At 38.9% G+C, this 14,552-nt stretch overlaps 1 protein-coding gene across 2 annotated transcripts in view; it reads right to left on the bottom strand.

Moving 5' to 3' along the window:
* Positions 1 to 14,552, bottom strand: part of CENPC (centromere protein C) — a 91,909-nt gene that overhangs the window by 27,195 nt on the left and 50,162 nt on the right. For both annotated transcript variants that reach the window (XM_044945834.1, XM_006079846.3), the window contains exons 10-11: positions 11,470 to 11,734; positions 450 to 593 (exon numbers count right to left, since the gene is read on the bottom strand). In XM_044945834.1, coding sequence (XP_044801769.1) covers positions 450 to 593; positions 11,470 to 11,734 — 409 coding nt within the window. The remainder of the gene's footprint in view (positions 1 to 449; positions 594 to 11,469; positions 11,735 to 14,552) is intronic.

Below are 14,552 nucleotides of genomic sequence, written 5' to 3'. Positions count from 1 at the left end.
TGTTTCTAAACAGAATAAAATCCAAGACTTCAAAGACTAGGTCATTAAAAGACTATGACCTCTGTCACAGCCACACTTTCACTTGGATCATCTGCTTTGTGGGAAGCCAGCTGCCTTATTGAATAAACCAATGGAGACAGCCACATGACAAAGAAACTCTAGCCTCCAGCTAATAACCTGTGAGCAAGCCACTTGATAAGTGGATCCTCTATGCTCTAAACAGGCAAAGGACTGCAAACTAGATAGATATCTTGATTGCTATACCTCATAAGAATCCCTGAGCCAGAACTAGCCAGATAAGTCACTCTCAGATTTCTACCACAGAAACTGTGAAACAAGGTTTGCAAGGCACTAACAAAATTAAAATGAACCTTTGGGAATAATGTCTTACAGTCAATGGGTAACAAATATAGTGAGTAAATCCTATTATCCTTAGGACACATGCATACCTTCCTTCCAAAATTGAAGTCCCAGGCTCTCCAGAATCCAAGTTAGACTTTGCTGGTGTCGTGCATGTATATACACTCTTTTGAGACTTTTGATGAACATTTTGTGCAGCCATACTATCTTGATTCTTTGAGCTTCCTGTATCTCTATGAAAATGAAAAGTCTGTAATTGTTCACATTTCTTCAAAAATTAGTTCTTCCATAAACATAACACAGGTGGGCAGATAATACAATACTCACAAATATCAGGTAATCTTGTTCAGGTCCTAAAACTTAACAACTAGTCCAGGAAGGAAATCTGATTTTAGAATCTACTAAAAGCTTTAATTTAAAAAATTCTGATAAAAGAAATGATAAAGACCTGACCTAACTAAGATAGAAGTTACTGCTGCTGCTGCTGCTAAGTAGCTTCAGTCGTGTCCGACTCTGTGCAACCCCATAGATGGAAACCCACCAGGTTCCCCCATTCCTGGGATTCTCCAGGCAAGAACACTGGAGTGGGTTGCCATTTCCTTCTCCAATGCATGAAAGTGAAAAGTGAAAGTGAAGTCGTTCAGTCATGTCTGACTCTTCGCAACCCCATGGACCAGGCCTACCAGGCTCCTCCATCCATGGGTTTTTCCAGGCAAGAGTACTGGAGTGGGGTGCCATTAGAAGTGACTAACTGGGAGTAATTACCTAAAGGCAGCTTATGATGTATGGAAGTGAAGTGAAAGTCGCTCAGGGGTGTCCAACTCTTTGCAACCCCATGTCCATGGAATTCTCCAGGCTAGAATACTGGAGTAGGAAGCCTTTTCCTTCTCCAGGGGATCCTCCCAACCCAGGGATCGAAACCTGGTCTCCTGCACTGCAGGCGGATTCTTCACCAGCTGAGCCACAAGGGAAGCCCAAGAATACTGAAGTGGGTAGTCTATCCTTTCTCCAGCGGATCTTCCCAAGCCAGAACAGAACTGGGGTCTCCTGCATTGCAGATGGATTCTTTACCAACTGAGCTATCAGGTAGTTAATCATAGCTTTCTTAAAGAACTGAAACTGTTTTCTTTGATATCTCTACCCAGCCTCCTGACAAACAGTACTGTTCAGAGGAACGTAGGCTCACCTCTTTGGTAGCTGTCAACTACTTAGCTTACTGCAAATACATGCAAACAAGATACATTATTCCTAGACTGTATAATTATCTTCTCTCGCATCTCCCTTACAAATCCCATGTTTTGTTTCTTGACTCAGTCTACCAGCTTATTCTTATCATTTGTGAGGATAAAACTGCAACATAACTAAAGAGCATGCAAACTTCTGAGTATTCTTTGATAATTTATTTTTGGAGTTTCTAGTCTCCCTCTAGGTCCTACCATCAGTCAAAACAAAATAAAACAAAAGGATTGTTAGAGAATACTATAAACAACTGTATACCAACAAATTAGATAACTAGAGTGAAATGGACAAATTCCTAGAAACACAAGAATTGCCAACACTGATTCAATAAAAAAAAATCAATTTCAAAAGACTTAATTAGAGAATAAATCAGCAGAAAGAAAACTGCCCAGAAGATTTCACCACTGAATTCTACCATCATTCAAAGATTTAACATGACTTCTTCACAAACTCTTCCAAAAAAATAGAAAAGCACTTCCCAGCTCATTTTATGAAGTGTTATCCAGATACCAAAGCTGCACAAAGAAATCACAAGAAAACTACAGACCAAAAGAAAACAAAACCCCTCAACAAAATACTAGCAACATAAAAACAGAATTATGTGTCATGATCAAATAGGATTTATACCAGAGATGCATGTTTGGTTTAAGCCAAAAATCAATTAATGTAGTACATTTTATCAACAATAAAAAAAAAAGTATCACATGGTCACCTCAATATACTGATGCCAAAAAAAGCATTTGACAAAACACATTTTTTCACTATAAAAAACACTCAACAAACTAGGAATAAAAAGGAACTTCCTCAACCTGATAAAAGGACATCTACAAAAACCCCACAACTAATAACATATGGAATGGTGAAAGACTGGCTGTGTTCCTGTTAAGATTAAGAACAAGACAAAGAAGTCTACCATGCCACTCTTACTGAGCCCAGTATTAAAGACTTTAGCCAGAGCTATAATGCAAGAAAAGGCACCCAGATTGGAAAACAAAAGTAAAACTATCACTATTCACAAATGACATTCATGATCTTTTACTTAGAAAGTCCTATAAAATCTATTTTTAAAAGCTATCAGAACTAATACATGAGTTCAACAAGATTGAAGGCTATAGATCAACATAAAAATATCAATTGTATTTCTATACATTTGCAATGATCAATCCAAAAGTAATATTTAAAAAGCAATTCCATTCACAACAGCATCAAAAGGGATACTTAGGAATGAAATTAACAACAGAAAATATAACTTATATTACAAAAACACTGTTGAGAGAAATTAAAAAAGATCTAACTAACAGGAAAAACAACCCTGTTGATGGATCAATAGACACTGTTAAGACAGCAATATTCCTTAAACCAAAAGATTCAAAGCAATCCATATCAGAATTCTGACATCTTTGCAGAAATTGACATGCTGATTCTAAAACTTATATAGAATTGCAAGACTCAGAATAGCCAAAATATTCCTAAAAAGAAAACTCACACTTCCCGATTTCAAAACTTAACCTCTAACCAATGATTATCAAAACAGTATGGTTCTAGAACAACTGATATGTAGACAACAGAATAAAACTGAAAACTCAGAAATAAGCCCATACATCTATGGTCAGTTGATCTACAAAAAGGCTTCTAAGACTATTCAATAGGAGAAAAATGTCTTTTCAACAAACAGTTATGGGACAACTGAGTAGTTTCATGCAAAAGAACAGGGTTGGACCCTTTACAGCATATAGAAAACTTAACTCAAACTGGATCAAAGAATAAAATTTAAGAGCTAAAACTACAAAACTCTTTAAAAAAAAAAAGGGGGGGGTAAATCTTCATGAACTTGAATTGGACAAAGAATTCGTAGATATGACACCAAAATACCAACAGCAACAAAAGCAACCACAGACAAAATAGATAAATGGGACTTTATCAAATTAAAAACTTGTGCTTCTGGTAGTAGGAAAGCTTCTCTCTGTGTGTATATATATATATAGTATGTATAATATATATATTTTAGAAAATTTATGAATTTTTGCCAAACCAAAAAAATTTATGACATTTTGATTCCACTTGTTTGACTTAGTATGAATAGAATGCTAGATTTCTAATTTGTATTCACTCAAAACTTTGATATAGTTCCATGTATTTTGGCATCTAGTATTACTGCTAAAAGTCTAGAAAATTTATTATCTTAGTGATTTAAAAAAAATTTGAATGAGGATGGAAACTTCTAATCTAATTCTGAGAATATAAAGAAATACTATGTTTTTTAAAAAAAAAAAAAACAGGAAATTAACAAGTGATACAGTATTATTAACTAAAGTACAGATTTTGTTCAAATTCACAAAACTTTATGCTACTGCCCATTATTTGTTTTCATACCTTATTCAAGGCTCCACACTGTATTTAATTGCACTGAGTAGCTTCAACTGCATGCAACAAATTCTGGTAAAATCTCTTTTCATTTTTATTCTATTACAAATATTTCCTAATTTTCCTTGTATGGCCTTTTAGATACACTCATCATTTAAAAGTGGACATTTAATTTCCAAATACATAGGATTCTGTCTAAAGTATGAATGAATGAAAGTCGCTCAGTTGTGTCCAACTCTTTGCGATCCATGGACTATACAGTCCATGGAATTTACCAAGCCAGCACACTGAAGTGGGTAGCCTTTCCCTGCTCCAGGGGATTTTCCCAACCCAGGGATCAAACCCAGGTCTCCTGCATTGCAGGTGGATTCTTTACCTGCTGAGCCACATGCGAAGCCCACAAGGGAAGGGAAGTTTAAAGTATCCTTAACATTAATTTCTTATTTTTATACTAATTTCCCATTCAAATGCTTTCTTCTCTGCAATCATCCTCTGTGTTTTTTTTTTTCAGTCTAACTTCATTGAGGCTTTCAATGGCTAAGTTGAAGATCTCTCTTGGTAAATGTCACACTGTACTTGTGACATCATACTTGAAGATATGTGGGTTATTTTCAAGTATCTTTTCATATTGACTTCTAACATAATTCCACAGGAATAAAAGAACAGATTGTATGATTTCAATCCTTCAGACCATGAAATTTTTGCACTGTTCAATTTTTGAACATCCCTGGATATGTTCCTGTGTCTCCTAATTTACAGCCTATAGGAACTTGAATAGAATTTATATCCTGCTGTTGTGTGAAAATTGTATAAATCTTAATTATGTTAAATTGGTTCACAGTGGTTTTCAGGTCTACTGTATCCTTCTTCTCTGAATACTCAGTTCTATCAATTTTTGAGTTTTTATTGAAATGCCAACTAAAAATCTTAATTTATCTACTTTAAAAAATTGTAATATATAGTGGAACTGTATGTAACCTTGTTCTATATTTTCTAAGTTTTCTGTAAATGTGTTAGCATACTTCCATAAATTAAAAAAGAAAAATTAAAAAGAAAAAAACAACTTTCATGCTTCAAAGAACACCATCAAGAAAATGAGACAACCTAAAGAATGAGAGATTACCAAATATTACTTATTTGAAAATAAACTTACATCTGGAATAAATAAAGACCTCTCAATACAATTCAATCTAAAAAAAAGACAATCCAATTAAAAATCCACAAAGGATCTTAGTCTTCACAGAATGAAAATAAAAATCACAATGAGATACAACTTCATACCTATTAGGATGGCTAGAATCAAAAAGCCAACAAATGTTGACAAAGATGTGGAGTCACTGAAGTCAACTACTGACAGGAATACGAAATAGTGCAGATGCTTCGGAAAATGATCCTGCAGTTCCTCAAAGGATTAATGTAAGGTTATCATGAGACTCGGGCTTCTCTAGTGGCCCAGTGGTAAAGAATATGCCTGCAATGCAGGAGACGTGAGTTTAATCCCTGGGTTGGGAAGATCCCCTGGAAAAGGAAATGACAACTCACTCCTGTATTCTTGCTTTCTTGATGATGTTCTTTGAAGCACATTCTGTTATATTTTGATTATCCATTCATCCATTGCTGGGCATCTGGGAAACACCTTTTGACTATTATGAATAATGCTGATAAAAACATATATGTACAAACGAAAGTGCTGAGACATATGTTTATTGTTGTTTAGTTGCTAAGTCACGTCTGACTCTTTCGTGACCCCATGCATTATAGCCCACTAGGCTTCTCTGTCCACAGAATTTCTCACCTTATGACAAGTAAAATGTCAAAACAATTACGTGTTTGATCTTCTACACAGAGTAAGTAGATTATATAAATGTCTCAAAGATCTTCCTTTCTATGAATCCAGATACCCAACAGGTTTCCTAGGCAGATACTATAATAACTATCAACTTAAGATGTTTCTAAATAGTCCCATTATGTGTAAGATAGGGATCAGATCAGATCAGTTGCTCAGTCGTGTCCGACTCTTTGTGACCCCATGCTAGGCTTCCCTGTCCATCACCAACTCCTGGAGTTCACTCAGACTCACGTCCATCCAGTCGATGATGCCATCCAGCCATCTCAGCCTCTGTCGTTCCCTTCTCCTCTTGCCCCAATCCCTCCCAGCATCACTCTTTTCCAATGAGTCAACTCTTCGCATTAGGTGGCCAAAGTACTGGAGTTTCAGCTTCAGCACCATTCCTTCCAAAGAAATCCCAGGGCTGATCTCCTTCAGAATGGACTGGTTGGATCTCCTTGCAGTCCAAGGGACTCTCAAGAGTCTTCTCCAACACCACAGTTCAAAAGCATCAATTCTTCGGCACTCAGCCTTCTTCACAGTCCAACTCTCACATAGATAAATGACCACAGGAAAAACCATAGACTTGACGAGACAAACCTTTGTTGGCAAAGTAATGTCTCTGCTTTTCAATATGCTATCTAGGTTGGTCATAACTTTCCTTCCAAGGAGTAAGCGTCTTTTAATTTCATGGCTGCAGTCACCATCTGCAGTGATTTTAGAGCCCAGGAAAATAAAGTCTGACACTGTTTCCACATCATTTCCCATGAAGTGATGGGACCGGATGCCATGATCTTCGTTTTCTGAATGTTGAGCTTTGAGCCAACTTTTTCACTCCCCACTTTCACTTTCATCAAGAGGCTTTTGAGTTCCTCTTCACTTTCTGCCATAAGGGTGGTGTCATCTGCATATCTGAGGTTATTGATATTTCTCCCGGCAATCTGGACTCCTGCTTCTGTTTCTTCCAGTCCAGCGTTTCTCATGATGTACTCTGCATAGAAGTTAAATAAACAGGGTGACAATATACAGCCTTGACAAACTCCTTTTCGTATTTGGTACCAGTCTGTTGTTCCATGTCCAGTTCTAACTGTTGCTTCCTGACCTGCATACAAATTTCTCAAGAGGCAGGTCAGGTGGTCTGGTATTCCCATCTCTTTTAGAATTTTCCACAGTTTATTGTGATCCACACAGTCAAAGGCTTTGGCATAGTCAGTAAAGCAGAAATAGATGTTGTTCTGGAACTCTTTTGCTTTTTCCATGATCCAGCGGATGTTGGGAATTTGATCTCTGGGTCCTCTGCCTTTTCTAAAACCAGCTTGAACATCAGGAAGTTCACGGTTCACATATTGCTGAAGCCTGGCTTGGAGAATTTTGAGCATCACTTTACTAGCGTGTGAGATGAGTGCAATTGTGTGGTAGTTGGAGCATTCTTTGGCATTGCCTTTCTTTGGGATTGGAATGAAAACTGACCTTTTCCAGTCCTGTGGCCACTGCTGAGTTTTTCAAATTTGCTGGCATATTGAGTGCAGCACTTTCACAGCATCATCTTTCAGGATTTGGAATAGTTCAACTAGAATTCTATCACCTCCAGTAGCTTTGTTTGTAGTGATGCTTTCTAAGGCCCACTTGACTTCACATTCCAGGATGTCTGGCTCTAGGTCAGTGATCACACCATCATGATTATCTGGGTCGTGAAGATCATTTTTGTACAGTTCTTCCGTGTATTCTTGCCACCTCTTCTTAATATCTTCTGCTTCTGCTATGTCCATACCATTTCTGTCCTTTATCGAGCCCATCTTTGCATGAAATGTTCCTTTGGTATCTCTGATTTTCTTGAAGAGATCTCTAGTCTTTCCCATTCTGTTGTTTTCCTCTATTTCTCTGCAGTGGTCACTGAAGAATGCTTTCTTATCTCTTCTTGCTATTCTTTGGAACTCTGCATTCAGATGCTTATATCTTTCCTTTTCTCCTTTGCTTTTCGTTTCTCTTCTTTTCACAGCTATTTGTAAGGCCTCCCCAGACAGCCATTTTGCTTTTTTGCATTTCTTTTCCATGGGGATGGTCTTGATCCCTTTCTCCTGTACAATGTCACGAACCTCATTCCATAGTTCATCAGGCACTCTATCAGATCTAGGCCCTTAAATCTATTTCTCACTTCCACTGTATAATCATAAGGGATTTGATTTAGGTCATACCTGAATAGTCTAGTGGTTTTCCCTCCTTTCTTCAATTTAAGTCTGAATTTGGCAATAAGGAGTTCATGGTCTGAGCTACAGTCAGCTCCTGGTCTTGTTTTTGCTGACTATATAGAGCTTCTCCATCTTTGGCTGCAAAGAATATAATCAATCTGATTTCGGTGTTGACAATCTGGTGATGTCCATGTGTAGAATCTTCTCTTGTGTTGTTGAAAGAAGGTGTTTGTTATGACCAGTGCATTTTCTTGGCAAAACTCTATTAGTCTTTGCCCTGCTTCATTCCGTATTCCAAGGCCAAATTTGCCTCTTACTCCAGGTGTTTCTTGACTTCCTACTTTTGCATTCCAGTCCCCTGTAATGAAAAGGACATCTTTTTTGGGTGTTAGTTCTAAAAGGTCTTGTATGTCTTCATAGAACCATTCAACTTCAGCTTCTTCAGTGTTACTGGTTGGGGCACAGACTTGGATTACTGTGATATTGAATGGTTTGCCTTGGAAACGAACAGAGATCATTCTGTCGTTTTTGAGGTTGCATCCAAGTACTGCATTTCAGACTCTTTTGTTACCATGATGGGTACTCCATTTCTTCTGAGGGATTCCTGCCCGCAGTAGTAGATATAATGGTCATCTGAGTTAAATTCACCCATTCCAGTCCATTCAGTTCGCTGATTCCTAGAATGTCGAGGTTCACTCTTGCCATTTTCTGTTTGATCACTTCCAGTTTGCCTTGATTCATGGACCTAACATTCCAGGTTCCTATGCAATATTGCTCTTTACAGCATTGAACCTTGCTTCTATCACCAGTTCCATCCACAACTGGGTGTTGTTTTTGCTTTGGCTCCATCCCTTCATTCTTTCTGGAGTTATTTCTCCACTGATCTCCAGTAGCATATTGGGCACCTACTGACCTGGGGAGTTTCTCTTTCAGTATCCTATCATTTTGCCTTTTCATACTGTTCATGGGTTCTCAAGGCAAGAATACTGAAGTGGTTTGCCATTCCCTTCTCCAGTGGACCACATTCTTTCAGATCTCTCCACCATGACCCGCCCATCTTGAGTTGCCCCACAGGCATGGCTTAGTTTCATTGAGTTAGACAAGGCTGTGGTCCTAGTGTGATTAGATTAACTAGTTTTCTGTGAATATGGTTTCAATGTGTCTGCCCTCTGAGGCCCTCTTGCAACATCTACCATCTTACTTGGGTTTCTCTTACCTTGGGCGTGGGGTATCTCTTTTCACAGCTGCTCCAGCAAAGCGCAGCCATTGCTCCTTACCTTGGACGAGGGGTATCTCCTTACCGCCGCCCTTCCTGACCTTCAACGTGGGATAGCCCCTCTAGGCCCTCCTGCCTCACTCGACACCCAGGCCCGCAGGCGGTAAAGTTGAGAGGCGAGGAATTTGCTTCTGCGCCATCTTCCGTTGGATGCTGTCTGGCCAATGGTTGGCCAGGGGCAGCGGGCGGGAGGAGATACCCCACGCCCCCACGCCCGAGGCCAGGGGCAGGGGCCTAGAGGAGCAACCCACAACCCCACACCCGAGGCCAGGGGCGGTGGCCGGGAGGACCAACCCCATGTCCAAGATAGGGATACTAGATCAAATTCAGAAACTCAACATAAAAACTTTATTTTTATATCTTAGTATTTCTCTCAACCCATAACTAAGGCTTATCTGCTTTGTTTAATAAAACAGTGATTTATTTACACATTCAAGTAAAAACAACTGGGCTAATAAAACACCTAGGTACACTTATTTATCATAAGTGTACCTTCTTGACTTGTAAAAATAGAGCTAATACCTATCCTCTCAACCTCTCAAGATTCTTAACAAAAACCAAATGATATAAAGAATGTTGCTGCTAAGTCACTTCAGTTGTGTCCGACTGTGCGACCCCATAGACAGCAGCCTACCAGGCTCCCCCATCCCTGGGATCCTCCAGGCAAGAATACTAGAGTGGGTTGTCATTTCCTTCTCCAATGCATGAAAGTGAAAAGTGAAAGTGAAGTCGCTCAGCCGTGTCCGACTCCACCAGGCTCCTCTGTCCATGGGATTTGCCAGGCAAGAGTACTGGAGTGGGTTGCCATTGCCTTCTCCCAATACAAAGAATAAGTTACTCTAAATATGGAAGCCTGACATAAGACAGAGGGAGCACTGCAAATCATTGGGGGTAAACGTACAACTCAGTGAACTACTTATAGATAGTATGCACCATAATGTCATATAGTAATGTATTTTAGAGTATTCTAATCATGTATTCACTTCATCCCTAGCACCTGCAATTTCTCATACATAATATGCATTAAGTATTTTTTAAATGAATGAATAAGCAAATGCTATATCAAAAAGCAAAAATGCGTAAAAGCAGTATTTACTAGGTTGTCAGGACTGATGAGAATTTATTGAAAGCATCTAGTGAACACTTGATAATAATAAACACTAAAATATGTTAAATATTACCATCTTATTGGGAAAGGAATTAATGCATTCCCAATTACAAAAATTATATTAATCTCACTTAAAAGAAAACAACTTGGACTTCCCTAGTGGTCCAGTGATTAAGAATCAATCTGCCAAAGCAGGGGACATAGGTTCAATCCCTGATCTGGCAAGATTCCACATGATGCAGGACAACTAAGACCTTGCACCAGAACTACGGAGCCTGCGTTGTAGAACCCAAAAGCCACAACTACTGAAGCCTGCTCACCCTAGACGAGGTGTTCTGCAACAAGAGAAGCCACCACAATGAGACATCTGTGCACGGCAACTAGAGAGTAGTTGTCCCTGTTTGCCGCAACTAGAAAAAGCCCGCACACAGAACTAAGACCCATCACAGCCAAAAATCAATCAATTAATTAATTAATTAAAGAAAATAAAAAAGAAAGCAACTCAAACGATGCACTCAAAAACAAGATGGGGACTTCTCTGGTGGTCCAGGGGTTAAGAATCCAACTTGCAATGCAGGGGACGTGGGTTCAATCCCTGGTTGCAGCACTAATATCCCACATCTTGCAGGGTAACTAAGCCAAAGCACCATAACTACTGAGCCCACGTGCCACACCTAGAAAGTCTGTACACCACAACTTTGATGCAAAGAAGATATGACAAAACACCTCCTGTGCCACAACTAAGACCCAATGCAGCCAAATAAATAAATCTTTAAAAAAATTTAATGATCAAGATGATGAATTTTATGTTTTTATCACAATTTAAAAAAAGGGATTGTTAGCTGACAATAACACCTACCTTATTAAATTTATCATCATACCTCATGTGCTATATATTATTCCCCATTTTAATATGAGTAAACAAATTCAGAGTACTATTTAGCCTCCAGGGTCACCCAGCTAATGGCACACCATGGATTTACTACCAGGTCTGTCAGACTGTAGACTCCTTTATGCTAATATTGCTTTCTATAAATGATTAAATAACAGAGATTTATTAAGTGTTGAACAAAAATAATTACTTTGTACATATAAGAGACATTACCCAGAAGGATTAGGATTTTTCTTCTTAGCCAGGTCTGCTTCATTGCTTCCCAATGACTCATTCTGGGAACCACCAGAATCTTTAGCACATGAAACCTTCTGTGCTTCTGAGCTGCCTTCATTAGCTCTCTTCTGCTTTTTAAATGGAACAGCTTTTTTTCCAATATTCTTAGATGATTGGTTTGTTTTTTCAGCAGGTGGTTTTTGTCTACTGTTAGGATACACTGACAGTTCATTTCTTACTGAAGAATTACTAGAAAAAGAACCTACAGGATTAAATGATAACGTAAAGTGAGTATACGTTCGATTATTTGGCTCACTAAAATATCATTTATATTTTTCATATAAACATATACATGCACCCCAATCTCATAGTAATCTACATTTGTTTTCAAATTAAATTCATAAACTATTCAGCTCTTCCCTTTATAGATTGTTGTTGTTGTTGTTGTTAGTCTCTAAGTCATGCCTGACTCTTCCCAAGATCAGGGTCTTTTCCAATGAGTTGGCTCTTTGCACCAGGTGGCCAAAGTACTGGAGCTTCAACATTAGCATCAATGAATATTCGAGGTTAATTTCCTTTAGAACTGACAGGCCTGATCTGCTTGCAATTTACAGATACATGGACCAAATCTTTTAAAATGATCACAAATTTTCAAAACCATCCTCTCTGGCTCTGCCCACTATTCTTCTTAACATCCTGGTATTTCCCCAAGGTCCCAGTTTCATCTTCTCACTCTCTGTGTACTTTTTTTGAAGGATCTATCTATACAGACTTTAATTACTATCTATATTCTGATATAATTATTATCTACATGCTGATACCTATAATATTGACCTACCACTCTCCCCCAAGTCTGCCACTCTAGTTTTATTTCCTATCTTAATGAAAAGTGTCACTATCTCAGGTATATGAATCATCTGAGACACCTGCCCCCAACCACTAGCAATCCTAAATCCTGTCACTGAACTTTCTTTTGAATTGAAGTCACTCAGCCATATCCAATTCTTGTGACCCCATGGACTATAGCCCACCAGGTTCTTTCATCCATGGGATTTTCCAGGCAAGAATACTGGAGTGGCTTGCCATTTCCTTCTCCAGGGAATCTTCCCAACCCAGGGATCGAACCTGGGTCTCCAGCACTGAAGGGAGATTCTTTACCACTGGGCCACAAGGGAAGAATGTTTCTCAAATCCTCTTCTTTTAAGCTCTGCTGCTTGTCATTAGCTGGGACCTTTATCATTTCTTATCTGGATCCTTAAAACAGCCTCTAAACTGATATCCTTTCTCTACCCTTGCCATTCTTCAATCCATCCTTTACACTGTTTTAAGAATCATCCTTAGAAAACACAAGTTGAATCACTACAATCTAGTTAAAATTTTTTAGTGATTACCCATAGTTTAAGGATTAAGTTCAAATATGTTTGAGTGAAAGTGAGTGAAAAGTCGCTCAGTCATGTCGGACTCTTTGTGACCCTATGGACTGTAGCCCACCACGCTCCTTCCATCCATGGAATTTTCTAGGCAAGAGTACTGGAGTGGGTTGCCATTTCCTTCTCCAGGGGATCATCCCGATCTGGGGATCGAACCCGGGTCTCCCGCATTGTGGTCTGATGCTTTACCGTCTGAGCCATCAGGGAATCCCCAAATATGTTTAATTCTAATTTATTACTACATCTAAGTGCTTTTTCATTAAGCGTAACTCAACACTTCTCCAAACAGACAAATCAAAAAAGGCAGCAGTACTGAACTATTTTCATTTTTCTAAAGCACTGATCTTAAACAGTAGTCCAGCATCACCTGGGAATCTGTTTGAAATGCAAATTCTCAGGCCTTAGCTCAGACCTACTAAATCAAAATTTTCAGAGTAAGATCCTGTAATTTGTGTTTTAACAACTCCCCCAGGTAATTTTGACAAAACAATTTTAAAAGGTTAAACTCTCAGCACCAGATCTCTACACATGATACTTCTGCTTCTAACATTCCATTCTCTCTCCTCACCACAGCCAATCACTTAGCTTGCTCCTAATCATCCCATCTTCAGGAAGCCTTCCCTACACCCCAAGGCTAAATTAAGCAGCTCCTCTCAGTCCTTTGATAATGTTTATCATACATCTTGATACATGCAAAGAGCCAACTCACTGGAAAAGACCCTGATGCTGCGAAAGAGGGCAGGAGGAGAAGGGGGCAGAGGACGAAATGGTTGGATGGCATCATCAACTCAACAGACAGAAGTCTGAGCAAACTCTAGGAGACAGGGAAGGACAGGGAAGGCTGGTATGCTGCAGTCCATGGGGTCACAAAGAGTCAGACACCAATGAGTGACTGAACAACAACATACAGCTCACTGTTTACTTACCACTCTCTTCCAGCAGAATGACAATCATTTAGACCAAGACCTATCTTTATATTCCTAATGTCTAACAGCAGGGGCAGGATTGTGGTAAAGCAAGAGTAGCTTAGCGTGGTAAATAATTTTTCCCAGTTTTATTGATATACAACTGACAGACATCAGTTATATATCAATATATAACTGACATATATCATAACTGACTATGCAAGTTTAAGGTGCAAAACACAATAATCTTACATAGTATATATTGCAAAATAATTATCAGAGGGTACATCTTAAAAATTCTCATAAAGAAAAAAATAAAAATTCTAGCTAGGGTGTAAAATTTAAGAAGGTGTTTACTCCAAGTTGAGCTTCCCTGATAGCTCAGTTGGTAAAGAATCTGCCTGCAATACGGGACACCTGGGTTCATTCCCTGGGTTGGGAAGATCCCCTGGAGAAGGGAAAGGCTACCCACTCCAGTATTCTGGCCTGGAGAATTTCATGGACTATATAGTCCATGGGGTCACAAAGAGTCTGACACAACTGAGCAACTTTGATTTCCCTTTACTCCAAGTCAGTCACACAGCCCTAAGATCAAGTGTCTTCTTAAATTTCCCATTCTAGGTTGCTCATTTGCCTGGCCCAGCCTAACACCAGTTCTGCCTCACCATGGGCACACAATAAATGTTTCTTGTGTGAACTACAGGCTGATCAAGAGTAAAGAAATATGGGTTCTGTTGTTTCAAAT

Source organism: Bubalus bubalis, chromosome 7, assembly GCF_019923935.1.
Source record: "Bubalus bubalis isolate 160015118507 breed Murrah chromosome 7, NDDB_SH_1, whole genome shotgun sequence".
Classification (NCBI taxonomy): domain Eukaryota; kingdom Metazoa; phylum Chordata; class Mammalia; order Artiodactyla; family Bovidae; genus Bubalus; species Bubalus bubalis.
The sequence above is the reverse complement of the archived record's forward strand: the minus strand, read 5'-3'. Positions and strand labels throughout refer to the sequence as shown.